Here is a 16,258-nt window from a genome sequence, read left to right as displayed (position 1 = left end):
GGGCGGCTGGCCAGATCTGAGGGAGAGGAGGTAGCAGAGCAGGACGGCCGACCAGATATGAGGGAGAGGAGGCAGCAGGGAAGAGTAGCCGCTCGGTGCAACAGAGAGAGGGAGAGGAGGGGATAAAGTTTGCTAGCCTCTGGGAGAGGAGAGAAGCAGTTAGCTCACTTAGCTACACCACTAACTCGTGAGTAGCTCGTTTAACTCTTGAGCCAGCTTATTAATTTAAACGAGCTAAAACTCTAACTCGGCTCGTTAGATTTTTAAATAAATCGAACTGAGTCGAGTTAGACACAAGTTAAATTATCTCACAAGCTTCAAACTTTTCGTCCAACCTAACTATACTTGCTACCTGAAACCATAGCTCTAAGAGAAAATAGTCTATAAAATGGCAGGCTACAAATTGCAACAGCCTGGACGAGTGTGAGCACTGAGCCGAGCAGGACTGATTCAGCCTAAAAATTGAGTAGAACATGATCGAGCTTTACAGCTTTACTTAAAAAAAATAAGTTCATTTAAAAATAAGAATTTAAGTGGGGTTGTGCCGTGGGTCCGCCCTTGGAGCAGAGAGGAGGAAAATTGTCCGGCCGGGAGAGTAAGACACCCTCCGTCTTCACCGGCTCCGTGGATACAGCTCCGAAAGCACGCACTGGGCGTGTCGAGCCGCCGATCATCATCAGCCGCCGGCGTGCACCGTGCGGCCATCGGCACGTACTCACCTTCGTGTCACTATCAGATTCTCGCCGTACTCGCCGCCGTTTCGCCGTCACTCTGACCGCCGCCTGCAAGTTGGGGCGCGTCGGTGTTTGCAGGTCACTCGATGATTAGCTTAAAACTGGTAATCATCGAGTGCACGTAGGATCATGTCGCCGTCGTGGATGTTGGTTCGTGCGGATAAGCACGCCCGCCGATGGAATCATCCATCAATCACAGTTCACACGGCGATTTTTCTTCCGGCATCCCTGTCGACGAATAGAGCCACAAGAAGAACCGGTCGTGTGCAGAACATACGCTTGTTCCTTGCATTTGACGCCAAATTTTCGACGAATTACGAGCAAACATACGTGAATTTTCAACGAATACTCGCTGAAGCAAACGAAGCCGAGGCGGGCATTTTTTTAGGGATGCAAAGCGACATGCTGATGCTGACGAGGATTAGGCCGAAGCCGGCCCACTTTTCCAGGGTCTAATTGCAGGTGAAGACGACCGGATCTCGCATCCTCCCCGTTCAGATCCAGAGCAAAGCAAGGCAAGGCAGGGACAGGGAGGCAATTGTAACTGCCGGCCCTGCTCTGGCCTTGTCCTGCATGTACTTCTTCTTGTCTATCTGCCGCTCCGCTCCGGCCACCACTTGTCGTGCGTTCCATGTATCACACCACACCACAAGTAAAAATAGTGGAGCAGTAGTACTTCGTCCTCGTTCGTCAGTTATCTGGCATGCAAGTTTTATTAACTCTTTGCCATCATAAAAAGTTGATACAACCCAATAAGAAATTACACCTAATCTCTGTATGATACACACATCCTAAAATGAAAAGGAAAGCATGTGAAAACAAAGACAAAGTCCAAATGAAAGGGGAAATTAAAAACATATGAAATTATGGTGGTAGGCTCATCATCCGAAGACTAGAACCTTATACATGTCTGCGCTAAGAACTCCCTAACCGTCTGCTTCAGCCACGTACATACCGCTGCTATCATCCTCGAGATAAAGTTCTCTAACTAGGAGCATGACTTCTAAAAAAATCTTTCATCCAAAGAGTGTATGAGAAAAATATCATTTAATCTTGTCATACACCTTTTTGAAGTTGATTTTTAAAATGACGCGTTCATTTTTCTTGATAAAGTTTGTGGATTATTTCATATAAAATTACCACCACTACTATGATATTTGTCCGCTATAGAAAAGCTGTTTGTAAGGGTATATTATCTTATCTGTCACACTATTTAACCTGTTGGTTGCAACTTTCCTTAATATTTTGAAGCAAACGTTCAACAAGCAGATTGGTTTATATGTTGAATTCGATTTGGCTCCTTGATTTTTTGGCAGTAAAGTGATGGTTCCGTAATTGAGACCGTAAATATGTAGCGTGCCAGAGTGAGTCTCAAGGAACTAAGCTTCCATGCCTCTCTCTCCTCCGCCAGATTTAATATTTATCGAACCATTGCTATGGCTGGGTTTGTTTATTGTATTCTTTTTCTAACTAATCTTAGAAAACATATCTTACGTGTCAATGGCGCGTATGAAACAACCATTTCCTTATCACCTACTTTTGTACTGTTAATTACTTGTTAAAAGAGAGCATATTTTCTAACTAAAGATTTGAAGTTTGATCATTCATTTTTTTTTTGTCTATACCAGTTATTTTAAATAACCACTTTATAACTTTAGGATGGAATCATGATTCAAATTTTATATTTCTGAAATTATGATAATAACCGTAGATTTCACTAAAAAGAAGGGCACCCCGGTTCCAGGGCGGCGAGCATGCTGCTTAACAAGCTCCCTGCCAACCGAGCCAGTCGCTTGGTCCCATGATTCAAATTTAGAACCATCAATTAGATTTTCCTTACATTACACCAACAGCATGATTAAAATTTTATTTGCACAAACAAGAACTGAGAGAAGAAAAGGAGCCTGATTAACATTTGAATTGCACAAGCAAGAAGAACCAAGCCTAGCGTGGATAATTAGTGAATGTGGTTATACCCTTTATCCATCATGAATCAAATCTTAAATTTATTTCTTAGTGTCTTGTTAAGATGAATTTTTTTCAATGGTAGATAATATACTTATGGACAACGAGACACATTCAGTAATTTTGTTATTCTCCAAGTTCAGCAACTCAAGACTTAAATATGTATTGTGTGAGTACGCCTGTACGATGAAAGTGGTGTGCATCTGCTGATGTCTACTAATTTTATTGGTGTTTCTAATTTTTTTTATACAAACGAGAACTGAAGAACGAAAATGAAAAGCCAGCGAGAAGAGAGGTAGAAGACCCGGAAAGATCGGTGCAGAAAAGGGAGGAGGAAAAAGCGTAAGGCGGCAGCATCTCCGCCTCCATGTCTCTCTCCTTCGCCGGCCACCACCCCCTCCTCCCGACCCGACCAACCCCGAACCAGGCTACCGCCCCTGAATCCGATTAGATGCACCACCACCTCCCCGCCGCCGCCGCCGCGGCGACGGACCCCCCGCCGCCGCCGGTCCCCGATCCCTCCTCCCTCCGCATCCACATCCCGTCGAGCCCGCACCACGCGCTGCCCTCCACCCCGCACAGGCGCCCCGTCGTCATGACCTCCTCCTCGTTGTCGTCCACCCCCACGCGCCCCTCGCCGTCGCCCTTCACCCCGCCGCGGAGACGCAAGGTCCCCGCCCCCGCGGCCCCCGCGGCGGCGGCGGCGGCCAGGCACCTCCTCCGCTGCCTACACCTCCGCCTGCGCATCCTCCTCCTCATCTCGCTTCCTTCCCTCTACTTCCTCTCCCCGTCCCCCGCCATCCTCCCGCGCTCCCTCCTCGCCGACTTCCTCTCCGCCGCCGCCTTCTCCTGCGCGCTCCTCCTCATCCTCTGCCTCTCCCTGCCCCGCCTGCCCTACGCGCTTCCGCTCCCGCTCCCGCTCCGCCGCGCGCGCCGATCCCCCATCCTCTGGTCCATCGGCTCCTCGCCGTCCGCGTCCGCGTCCACCCCCACCACTGGCCATTTCGTCCAGGTGTACAGCAACGGCGACGTCTACGAGGGCCAGTTTCACCGCTCCCGCTGCACAGGCAGCGGCGTCTACTACTACTACATGAGTGGGAGGTACGAGGGGGACTGGGTCGACGGCAAGTACGACGGCTTCGGCGTCGAGACCTGGGCCAGGGGGAGCCGGTACAGGGGACAGTACCGGCAGGGGCTCAGGCACGGCTACGGCGTGTACAGATTCTACACCGGGGATGTATACGCTGGAGAGTGGTCGAACGGCCAGAGCCATGGGTATGGCGTGCACACCTGCGAGGATGGCAGCCGATACATTGGGGAGTTCAAGAGGGGCGTCAAGCATGGCCTCGGCCACTACCATTTCAGGTGTGGAATTGAACGTGTATTTCCTGTGCTGCTAGAGATTTTGCGATTGTTATGAAATCAAATTGAAATGTGCAGCTAACTAGCATGCTAGTACTAGTACATGATCCTTCTTATCTTATAGATATATAGCTGTCACAAAATGTTTGTGTGCTGCTGTTGAATTTGGCTAAAATGTGTTTGTGTTGGCAACAACGTATGATGACTAAGGAAATGGGTGCCTTTTTTCAGTGGTTTGCTCCTTTAATTGTTATAAACATTAGCACATTGTTGTGGGAAGTGGAATTTGTGTATCCATCCTAAACAGATCTCTTGTGTAATTGGCTATGTCATGATATAACCTATGAATTGTCGTTATTAATGTTGTGATAGAGGACATGCTCTATGAGCTAGTATTCAATCAAAATGCTTCTTTACATCAACCCATCTGTGGAACGTTTCCACCCAAGTAGGTGAAGCATTAGTTGCGATAGTTTGTTGTTTCGTTGCTTTCTGTTGAATAGAATGGTTCCTTCGACCAAAGTAAAGGACTTTGGTTAGATGGGTTTTTTCCATGGAGATAAGAGATGGCTGGTTGCGAAAGAGCCAATTCGGGCTTTGCCTTTTGCTGTTTGCAGTGGAATCTGAAAAGATATTGATAGTCTGCTATCACCTCTTTGTACTGATATCATTCTGCCAATTCTCTGTTGGAAGGGTTAATGTATAAACCCTTTATATGCATACGCTACGTTCTTAATTTCTCTTGTAAGATCCTGAATCAACTAATAGAAATTTCCTCTTTTTTCAAGAAGGAAAAAAACTCCATGTTTTCAACTTCTCTTATGCAAGCGGTCTTTTGGTGGCATGTACCAGTAGTATACATTGATTGTTCGTCATGTTAGTTATGTTGCTTCTGTGTTGTTCATCCGAATTTTATGTGTGCCTTGTGGTTTATTCTGATTCTGCATTCTCTTTTATTAGACTTAGTTCAATAAGGTTTCTGACATGTGTTGCAACCCATGTTAGGGCCTGGTCACATCATTGAGCCCATTTGTTGCAACCTCTGTCCATATTATTCTCTTAATATATACATGCAGACATGTGTTCGAAAATTATATGAATCCATTGTTGCATTATCTTGTTGTCTAATTGGGTATGGACTATATTAGCCATCAATGATTGCATCAAGGTATATTTGGATTTGGAGGTCCTATTTTGTTGGCACCTATGAATTGGCTACATCTAATAATGACAGTTTTATCTCTATTTACTTTACATTAATTTAAAAGGTTGCTAAAATTATTATGTTTTCAATGTTGGCATCTGTTGCAAGGTAGTATATTAAATCATACATGATGTATGTTAGTTCCATTGTGCTTGGACATTTTTACGGTGCAACCATCTTCTGCTTTTAAAGTCACGATGGGAGTTTCGTTGGGTTATTTTTTGTTTGTATTTCCCTTGATTTTTCGTCAGTTCTCTCTTTCATGCTTTGTTCTTTTCATTATAAATTCACCTTTTGCTTTGAGTAATGACACCAAAACTGAGGACACTCTTTGTCTGCAGCTGAATATTGAAATAATTGAACATAAAAATAAGCAATCTTGCATTGTTGTGTTTGCAATATGTTATCATTATGCCTTTATTCTAGTTTGGTCTGATCCTGTCGTATTTGTTATCTGTGTATATATGCTGTAGTATATAGGTAACTAAAATCATAACTGACTTGAGCTTTGAACTAATGTTTTTGTGAACTTACCATTTTAAGGAATGGTGACACCTACGCTGGAGAGTACTTTGCTGATAGGATGCATGGCTTTGGAGTCTACAGTTTTGCCAATGGCCATAGATATGAGGGAGCATGGCATGAGGGCAGAAGACAGGGTTTAGGCATGTATAGTTTCAGGAATGGAGAGACACAAGCAGGCCACTGGCAGAATGGAGTTCTTGACACTTTAAGCACCCAGAACATCATCCCTGGATCGCCTATTGCTGTGAACCATTCCAAGGTCCTTAACGCAGTGCAGGTAATGTGCTTGAAGATCACCTTAGCTGTCAGACTCATGTGATGTATGGCATAACTGTAGTTGCTAATTCCTGATTATGTCGCACTATGCAGGAAGCTAGAAGAGCTACCGAGAAGGCCTATGATGTCCCAAGAGTAGACGATAAGGTGAACAAGGCCATTGCAGCAGCTAATAAAGCGGCCAATGCAGCCAGGGTGGCTGCCGTGAAGGCTGCACAAAAGCGCATCCCCAATAATGGTGACGATCTACCACTGTCGATAGTGTGACAATAAGCCAACATAATGTTGGCATGGAGCTGCTTCGCTATGCCATCGCATCACCAGATGTCTGACAAAACCTTTGGTTTCCCGATAGGGGAAGTCCCTCTGCCATCGGGCCATGGTGGCACTCGACACCCGAGTGAGTGCTGTTGCATCAAGCTTTGGGAGCAGACTGAGTTTTCTGCCATCCCTTCCATACATCTTTGTGGTGTCTTTTGCGCCGCAGCAGAACTCCTGCTCGGAGAACTTTCCGTTGTCGAAGGCAACTGGTGGAGGTCAGTAGTAGATTTCTCCTGCTTTTTCTTCAGTGTAATACCCACCCTATGTTAGAGAGATATGATGATGTACACCCCAACATCAGGAGACAACATATGTTTCTTTTGTCTCTCTTCAAGCATGCACAGAACCTACATGTTTCGCGGTCGCCGGGGCCGTGCTGGTTGGAGAGACCACACATGCTGCCCGCCAATGTTTGTACTTTGTACCAGAACGCATAAAGATATCATGATCATGAGTGCGTGCCTCCTGTTGTTTTGGTGGTTGATGTGTTACTGTAAATTGAAGAGTTGTTGCTGAAGTTTGTGTAGTATTCTATGTTTCTGGCCACTATCATTTGGGGGCCAGTGACAGGACTCACGCAATGATCGTCTATTAGGAACAGGAATTAAGTAACCATGCTGAAGAAGGGAAGCGACAAACATTGCTTTGAGCCTGCCCCGCTGAACTCCAAGTTATTCAGTTTCATTGGCTCCCTGCGTTTTCTTTGAAAGGAAATGATTTTTTGTCGCTGCGTGTTGTTGAAAAAAATGCATCTTTGTTGTTGAAAAAAATGCACTTTTGTCGGAATTCAGAAACGAAACTGTAAACATTGCAATCGAATGCCTTTACAAGGAAGGGCCTAGATGCCATTCCCAATTTTTCGAGGGTTCAATTGCACCAGTGACCTAATATATTCAACGGACAGAGCTGAACCTCGGAACACTGTGCTACGCCACCAGTGACCAAGGCAAGCATCATCGAGCTTTTCTATTTTTATATTTTTTCTAAAACTAGCAAAAATTACATTAGTTTAAAAATTTACAAATCTATACTCTTACAACCGATTGAATGAGCTACAAGAATATATTTTGTTGATAGGACCTGTCACCTATTCAATAGGACGGTGGAGCACTTGTGTTGACGTGGTGTGCCATATAGATTTATTGCTTGTTGAATGTGTGACATGGTCTGATCGTTCGTCTGACGGATGGTATAAGTATAGATCTGTAAGTTTTCAAAATAGATGCACCATTTTTTCAATTTCGAAAAAAAATTGTTGTCACCTATTCCACGGGCGATAAGAGTATAGATACGCTGGTTTTCAAATTTCGGAAAAGATAAAAAAACCCAACTTCATCCATCGATAAGAAGCAAAAGAAAACGCGCAGGCACGGGCGGGGCAGGAGGACGAAGGGGAGGCGAGGCAGGTCTGGACAGTGGCCACGCGCAACTCAAACCGAATCCACCAACACCAAACCAACCAATCCACCACCTACCTCGCCGGCAAACACCCCGAACCTCTCGTCGCGGCTCCTGCTTCGGCGCCGACACGGGCAACGCGGCGAGATCGCCGAGCATGTCGATGACGCTGATCGACTGCTCGGGCTGCCGCACGCCGCTGCAGCTGCCGCAGGGGGCGCTCTGCGTCCGCTGCGCCATCTGCGGGGCCGTCACGCACGTCGCCGCGCCGGGGCACGCGGACCCGAGCCGCGGCGCGGGGGCGGTCCAGCCCGGGTGGGGCCCGCCCCCGCCGCCCGCGCACGGCCGGAAGCGCGCCGTGGTGTGCGGGATCTCGTACCGGTACTCGCGCCACGAGCTCAAGGGGTGCATCAACGACGCCAAGTGCATGCGACACCTGCTCATGACGCGGTTCAATTTCCCCGACGACTCCATCATCATGCTCAACGGTCGGTAACTCCGCCGCATCTCCATTCTCCATTGCTGTTGTTGCTACCTCCTAAGGGATCGATCGAATTGGCTGCCTGCAATTTCGGGTCAACTTCGTGTCACTATCATATTCTCGTATATAGGGTTCTTCAAGTGACACGATTGATTGCTAGGCGCAGGATATTGTGGATTGCCGGTGGATACATTTATTCGTTCCTGTTATTCTTTTTCCTGGCTTATTGGTGAAATTATGGGAATTAATATAACAGTACGTATTAGATTCAATGCTACCGGATCGCATGAATGAATAGTTCGTCCGATTTCGTTGGATATATTTGGTGAATCGCACATGCTGGCCTAATAATTTTGCTTGAAGCCATTCTTTTTCTAAAAAAAGAGAACCATCTGAATATGGCCATGCTTTGCCATTTGGAATGACCCATCATGTTCAAGTTGAGGTGATCAGAAGAATGGTGTGGTTTTTGCTAATATTTCGCCAAGTCAGGAGCTTTTGTTTTTAAATGCTTTGATTTTAGCTACTGAATCTCAACTGTGAAACTGCAAAAATCACGAAAAGTTCAGACAGTTTAGGGTGGTTGTGTAAGTCATGGGTACTACAAATATCTTTAAAAAAGAGTTAGGGCTTTTGTACTGTTCATTCTTCCAAATACTGGAATTAACTTTAAAAAAGGCAAAGCAGTTCCACAGTTGGGAATTTTCTAAATTGAATCTGCAACTTTTGAATGTTATCTATATTTCATGTATTCATCTGTGTCCGGTATACAACGCTAACAGAATTGTACTTAATGTTTATCGTCTTTTCCACTAGTGATTTACTTGATCTATATGCTTATGGCTTTGCGTGTTTATTAGCTTCTTTCTAGTATGCTGCTCAAGTTGAGTTAGATTGTCCACGTTTTATACCATTGAATGTGAATAGTCCCTTATAGCTCGTTTTTTTTTGCCCTTGTCATTATGTTTCACTTGACTAATTAATACATGCCAGCAATTTGCTGGATCTTTCAAAAAAATATCATTGGCAAAATAATTTGATAATCAAACTGGTAGTGTGGATTTATGGAAGTCAACTTCTACAATGTTTAATTTGATAATCAAACTAGTAGTGTGGATTTATGGAAGTCAACTTCTAGGATGTTACCACCTGTGTTTCGTCCAATTGGCTTCTGTAGTGTTGACATTAAATCTCTGGAGCCACACACAATTGATACACTTAGATAACCTGATGAATTTACATTTTGATTGAAACTTTTGGGTACTGAGTGTTAGTTTTCTGATAATCTCTACTGCACTTCAACTCTTAGAACTATCATTCCAACACATTTGGTTACAATCTTGCAGAAGAACAATCCGACCCCTACAAAATTCCAACAAAGCATAACATAAGGATGGCCATGCATTGGCTTGTGCAAGGATGTCAACCTGGAGACTCATTGGTGTTCCATTATTCTGGGCATGGAGCACAACAAAGAAACTACAGTGGAGATGAGGCTGATGGGCTTGATGAAACCCTCTGCCCATTGGATTTTGAGACACAAGGAATGATTGTGGACGACGAGATAAATACAGCTCTTGTTAGACAACTTCCTCATGGAGTTAAACTTCATGCCCTCATTGATGCTTGTCATAGTGGGACTGCGCTTGATTTGCCTTTCCTCTGCAGAATGAACAGGTTAAATTATCTTGTGCACGGCCTATTTGTCCTTTTCGTTTTCTCTCTCTTACTCTCGGCATTATCTATATGGGTACAGGAGTGGGCAATATGTATGGGAAGATCACCGGCCACGGTCTGGTATCTGGAAAGGCACAAGTGGTGGGGAGGCTATTTCATTTAGTGGTTGTGACGATAACGAGACCTCTGCAGATACTTCAGTAAGTTCTAGATTCATTCCTTCTCTATAAGGTATTGCAGTAATATCTATGTGTTGCTCTTTAGAAGTTGCAATCGTGAGTCTGTTTAGAGCTAGAATTCCATTGGCAGATCATGCTTCCATACAGTTTCTTATTTGCTGTTCGTTTGATCAAGTTTTCTTTGCTCTGCTTCAATCCAGTGTGGTTCGTAACATTTTATTCAATTGGAACTGTTCTGATCAGGCATTGTCAAAGATCACTTCGACTGGCGCGATGACATTCTGCTTCATCCAAGCTATTGAACGTGGGCAGGGCGCCACCTATGGCAGTATCCTGAACGCCATGCGTTCGACAATACGTAGCACAGGTGAATCGACGGGTGCTGGTGGTGGAGCAGTTACATCGCTAATTACAATGCTCCTTACAGGAGGGAGCCTTACTAGTGGTGGTTTGAAACAGGTAAATTATTGGACTTGCTACTCACCTCGATATACGCTTTGGTTAATCTGCATAGTTTTTGGTTTGTTTGAAATTTTTATCAGCGTTTCAGATTGGCAGCAGTAATACGCTAGTACTATAAGAGCATGTACAATTTTGGGATGCTTAGAGGAGGTGCTTATGAAAAAAAGTTTTTTTTCTCAACTGCGGTAGCACAGGTGTTTAGACGGAGGGTAATGTGCTTATTTAAGCACCGCTACTTATATTAGGGCTAACAAGATAGTTAATTATATTTAAGCTTATGTAGTCTTTATTTGCATTAGAAATTACCATTTTTATATAGGTACTTAACTCTCTTTTCTTAAACATATAGCATTGTTTTTTATAGATAACTGCTTTTGTCTGCTCTGCAGGAGCCACAGCTAACTGCATGCGAGCCATTTGATGTCTACGCAAAGCCCTTTTCGCTATGACGCATTCCACGTATTGCCCGGTGTACTGAATCCCCTATCCACGTTGCATGTTATCATCATGTACATTTCATCGTTGAAACGCTCCATCCACCCCATAAAAAGAGCTAACACGTATGCTTGTGGATTTGATACTCATATATTTACAAGATTTGCTCCCATAGAAATGTTCCCAGTACGAGGGAATGTGAGTTATTCTTTGTTCCAGGCTCCATAATGTTCAGTGCAGGTTTGGAGACGAGTGTAATTTACTTTTCAGTTTTCAGTTGCTGCAGTGCCTTTTTATTCTCTCTTTCCTTGTAGGATCATTGCCATTTAGCTGCTGAAGGGTTGGGGAATATTTCCATAATATTTTAATTTAAGTGGTCACACATAGAGTACGAATGAAGTAATAGGCTGGAAATATTAAAAAAAAAATCTTTCTTTTTAGACGAATAAAAGAATAAAAAAATGTGAGATGAAAATGTATATAACAATGGTTTAAGTGCACGTTGGCCCAATGAGCCCACACAAATCTCCCCTATATTGTTGTAAAACAAACAAAACAAAACAAGGCCCCATGTAAAGGATGAGGCCACATCAGTAGCTTGGAAACAATGATCATCTGCTTGAAAGCTGAATCGCTGAGCCTTCATATAGCCTGCAATCCTTGGAGCACACCTCTGTGCCTGTTCAAGTCACCTTGGAACTCGTGACATCTGAGTATCATGAACGCTTGTAGAGCGAGCACGCTGCCGGCCCCGGCGAGCTGAGAACTGAACAAAGGTGGCGCCAGCCTGAGTCTGCTAGCAACGCGCTCCAGCCCCACGGGCATGTCTTGGCAGTCACCGGCCATCCTTGCGACGTCGTAGACCTCGCCGAGACACCGCCGCACCGCGCCGAGGAACCTGGCCATGTCGCCGGGAAGTTTATTACCGCCGGAGATGACCTTCATCAGGTACGCGACGTGGTAGGCGCCGGCGTAGGTGGTCCACGAGATCCCCGGGCGGTAGACCAAGCCGCAGAAACGGAGCGCCGTGGTGAGCCTCGTCATGGGGATGCCGTTCAGGCGGTGCGCGTCGACGTCCAGGCCACGGAAGGCGAGGTACGAGACGGAGTGCGCGGCGTAGGGGTCGACGGCCGGGTCGAAGCCGGAGAGGTTGAACTCCCACGCGGCGAGCCGGCCGTCGTGGGTGCAGATGGAGAGGCCGACCTGGAGCGGCTTGAGCGCGTCCACGTTTGCCTTCACAATAGCGTACCGCTGCTCTGCGGTGAGCATAGTTTGGTCTTGGCTGGCGCCGTGGACGACGCCGGGGTAATGAACGGTCACGGCGACGCAGCGCGCTCTCGCCGCGAAGTATTGGACGGCGCCGAGTTGGGCGTCGAGGTTGTCCGCCCACACCGCGTGGACAGGGACGCCGAACGGCGGCGGCAGCGGCAGCATGGGGACCGCGGGGTACCAAGCCGGTCGCGCCAGGTAGAACGCGCCGGCGGAGTTCATGGCGCTCCTCCGGTTTGCCTCTGCGTTGTAAACGACGAAGAGTTGTGCCCACGTCGAGGACTTATAAATGCGGGCGCCACGGCCGTCTCGTTCGACTCAGAATCCGTTTCGAACTCTGTCTCCAATTACGGTTCGGAGACGAACTATCTATCCAAGAGTTCAGAAACTCGTTGACAGCCCAAAGATCAGTTCTGCAGGGCGAGTAGTGTACGCGTATGATTAGGCAGCAGCTAGTGTTCAAAGATGGAAATGGTGCCTCTGCCACACCCAAGACAACACACTGTAGCTGCTAGAATATACGGGCATGATCATTATATTTGTGTAGTTCCAAATAAATCTCAAAGTCCAACCATATGTAAATAGGAATGTATCTTTTATTCTTACCTACTAGTGAAGATGGAGAAAAACCAATTTAAAAGTATTCTCTTCTTCCCACTTAGCATGTGTGAATGGAAGAATTAAGAGAACATATGCACATATGCACGTGCTTGCTCGATAGGCCCTGGCCGGGGGTGGAGGGTGTAGGCGCGTGGCACCTGCGTGAATGATCTGTTGAAATCAGATCCAGTTACTTACGTAGGTGTAGCTTTCTTTTGTAGTTTTATTTTTTTTTCTGCATGGGCTAACAGATAAGTATATAGAAATTATGTCGGTTAAGAGTTCGATCGTGACACGTCTCAACCGCACAATCTTCTCTATAAATACCTGTCAGCCGTCGCCACAAAGGTATATACGTAATTAGGGTTTTGTTAATTTCTCTCTGCTATACCGTTGCATGTAGTCTACTTCATCCCATTGCGCCAGCGTGTACCGACGAACGAGAGAGTAGGTCTTCAGAACCCGTCGCTCTTTATATACTGCACTGCGAATAAGGTTTTTGGAAAGCAATCAGTTGCGACTGCTCATGATATGCTTCCTCTGTATCATTGTGATCTACTTTGACTACCTCATCACCTTCATCATCGTCTACTGCTTCAACATCACAGGGGCCTTTGAATCACACGTCACCATCGGGTACGTACATTGCTATCTAGTCAAGACTCGCCAGAGCTAGTCGAGCCCTATTCGAGTGCTAGTCAAATTTAGTCGAGACTCATCGGAGCTAGTCGAAGCCTAGCCGATATTAATTATCTGCATCTGTTTTTGTTCATGTTATATCAGGAATTGAATTAAAGTAAATCTAAAGTATTATTTTTCTAGCAATCCAAAAACCTTATTGTAGGCACTTTGATCTAACGATGACTGGTTTTGCTAATGCATTGAGGTCAGACAAGTTTACCAGTATGCACTTTAAGAGATGGCATATCAAATTCACTTTGTGGCTTATGGCTATGAACTGCTACTGAGTTGCGTCTGGTAGGTCTGAAGGAACTCTTTCCTCTGATGAGGAGAAGAAGTTCGAAAAAGCCAACACACTCTTTATAGAATGTGCTCTTAGCGCTCTTGCCGATCGTCCCTATGATGTGTATATGCATATAAAGGACACAAATGAGTTGTGGAACACACTGAATGCAAAATTTGATACCTCGGATATATATAGTGAATTATATATCATAGAGCAGTATCATGACTACAAGATGATCGATAATCGGTTGGTAGTCGAGCATACTCATGAGATGTGCATTATAAAGGAACATGAATTCCTAAAGTGTGCCTTACCTAATAGGTTTGTGGCTGGGGCATTATTGCCAAATTGCCTCCCTCATGAAGGAATTTTGCCACTACTCTAAAACACAAGGGACAAGAAATCTCTGTTGAGAGTCTGATCACGTCTCTTGATGTTGAGGAGAAAGCTCGAGATAAGGATGTGCATTACAAAGGAGGTGATGAACAATTTAGCACAAATATAGTGTAACAGTCCTCTAATGGTAAGTTCAAAGGGAAAAATAACAAGGTCAAAAAAACCAAGCCAAACAAAGTCAAGAAGAAACAAATGAAGAAAGATAATAAACCTTACTTCGTGTGCGGTGAGGTTGACCATTGGACTAAAGATTGCTAACAACACAAAGAAAAGAAATTTAATAAGGAAACAACACCAAGTCTGTCAATGTGACTATTTACAATATAAGAGATGGAGCTAATGGGTATGATAATTTACCTATTGTTCTTCTAGTGAATCAATCTACCAGTTGGTGGATTGATAATAGTGCTAATGTATATGTGTGAGCTGACATTTCAATATTCTCTTCTTATCAGGTTGTTCGGGATTATTCTGTCTTAACGGAGAATGAGTCTCATGCTTCTATTTATGGTGTTGGTACGGTAGATAAAGTTTACTTCGAAAAAAATCGTGCAGCTGAGGAACATGCAACATGTCATGTAAACAAACAAGAAGCTAGTTAGCAGTTTTCTTCTCTGTAGAGATGAGTTTAAGGTGGTATTAGAGTCTAATAAAGTAGTTGTGTCAAAGTATGAACTTTTTATTAGTAAAGGCTAGGAGTGTGGAGGCTTGTTCCTCTTTTCATTTTATGATTTCTACAATAAAATATGAATCATATTTGTGGCAATATTAATGGAGATGAGGCTAGTGTTTGGTACTCACGGTTATGTCACATAAACTTTGGTTATATGACTCGGCTTTCCAGCTTAAATTTAATTCTGAATTTTTCAATTGTCAAAAGTTCTAAATGCAAAAGTTATGTGCAATCTAAGCAACCTCATAAGCCTTATAAGGCAGTCGAGGAGAGAAATTTATCACCGTTAGAACTTATACATTCAGACCTATGCGATATGAATTGTGTGTTGATGAAGGGTGGAAAAAGATATTTCCAAACTTTAATTGATAATGCATATACATATTTTGTTATGTGTATTTGTTGAAATCTAATGGCGAGGCTCTAGACTACCTTAAAATAATTTATAAGGCACAAGTTCAAAATTAATGGGAAAGAAAATCAAAAGACTTAAGTCGGATCGTGGTGGGGAATATTTCTCTTGTGATTTTGACTTATTCTATAAGAAATATTTAATTATTTATGAGAGAACGCCTCTTTATTCACCCTAATCAAACAAGGTAGCTGAGAGGAAGAACCGTGCCATGACTGACTTGGTTAATACCATGTTAGATACTGCGGGTTTATCTAAGGCATGATAGTGGAGGCATTGTTGACTTCGTGTCATATTATAAATAGACTTACTACTAAGAATAAAGAGAAAACCGCATATAAGGAATGTGAAGAGAGAAAATCATCACTTTATTTACACATTTGGGGATGCTTGGTGAAAGTCAATGTACCAATAACTAAAAAGTGCAAGGTGGGACCTAAAATAATGGATTGTGTCTTTGTGAGATATGCTCATCGCAACATTTTCTATAGGTTTTTAGTAGTTAAATCTGAGGTACCTAACATGCTTGTCGATATAATTATCGAGTCGAGAGATGCTACTTTCTTTGAGAATATTTTTTCCATGAAAGATATACATTACACTTTTAGTCAAACTTCTGACATAATTCATGAACATACCATACCAATTGAGTATTCTGAACAACCACATGAGCTAGTTGCTGAGGAGGATGACAATCAAGCTCCAAGGAGTAATAGACAATGGATAATAAAATCCTTTGATGATGATTTCACTGTGTACCTTGTGGGTGATACTTAAGTCTATTTCAAAAGCATATACATATCTAGATGCAGACTACTAAAAAGAAGCAGTTCATAGCGGGATGGATTTTATTCTCGCCAACCGGACTTGAGAAGTCAAAGATAGACCTTATGGTTATAAACATGTGGGTTGCAAGTAGGTA

At 44.1% G+C, this 16,258-nt stretch overlaps 3 protein-coding genes across 3 annotated transcripts; 2 read left to right on the top strand and 1 right to left on the bottom strand.

Moving 5' to 3' along the window:
- The first annotated feature begins 2,961 nt into the window (after window positions 1-2,961).
- Window positions 2,962-6,904, top strand: LOC133903456 (phosphatidylinositol 4-phosphate 5-kinase 5-like). Its single transcript, XM_062344841.1, has 4 exons — window positions 2,962-4,064; window positions 5,809-6,067; window positions 6,160-6,304; window positions 6,422-6,904. Exons 1-4 carry the CDS (start codon window positions 3,151-3,153, stop codon window positions 6,655-6,657), a joined length of 1,554 nt encoding a protein of 517 aa, XP_062200825.1. The 5' UTR covers window positions 2,962-3,150; the 3' UTR covers window positions 6,658-6,904.
- An 836-nt stretch (window positions 6,905-7,740) lies between these two features.
- Window positions 7,741-11,321, top strand: LOC133903773 (metacaspase-1-like). Its single transcript, XM_062345233.1, has 5 exons — window positions 7,741-8,273; window positions 9,613-9,943; window positions 10,023-10,143; window positions 10,366-10,581; window positions 10,974-11,321. The coding sequence occupies exons 1-5, from the start codon at window positions 7,943-7,945 to the stop codon at window positions 11,031-11,033; spliced, it is 1,059 nt and encodes a 352-aa protein (XP_062201217.1). The 5' UTR covers window positions 7,741-7,942; the 3' UTR covers window positions 11,034-11,321.
- Window positions 11,322-11,661: 340 nt separating this feature from the next.
- On the bottom strand, window positions 11,662-12,510 carry LOC133903994 (probable CCR4-associated factor 1 homolog 11). Its single transcript, XM_062345491.1, has one exon. It carries the CDS (start codon window positions 12,508-12,510, stop codon window positions 11,662-11,664), a length of 849 nt encoding a protein of 282 aa, XP_062201475.1.
- Window positions 12,511-16,258: the final 3,748 nt, after the last annotated feature.

The sequence above is a fragment of the Phragmites australis genome, chromosome 21 (assembly GCF_958298935.1).
Source record: "Phragmites australis chromosome 21, lpPhrAust1.1, whole genome shotgun sequence".
Taxonomy (NCBI): Eukaryota; Viridiplantae; Streptophyta; class Magnoliopsida; order Poales; family Poaceae; genus Phragmites; species Phragmites australis.
Note: the sequence above shows the minus strand (reverse complement) of the source record. Positions and strands in the feature narration are given on the sequence as shown.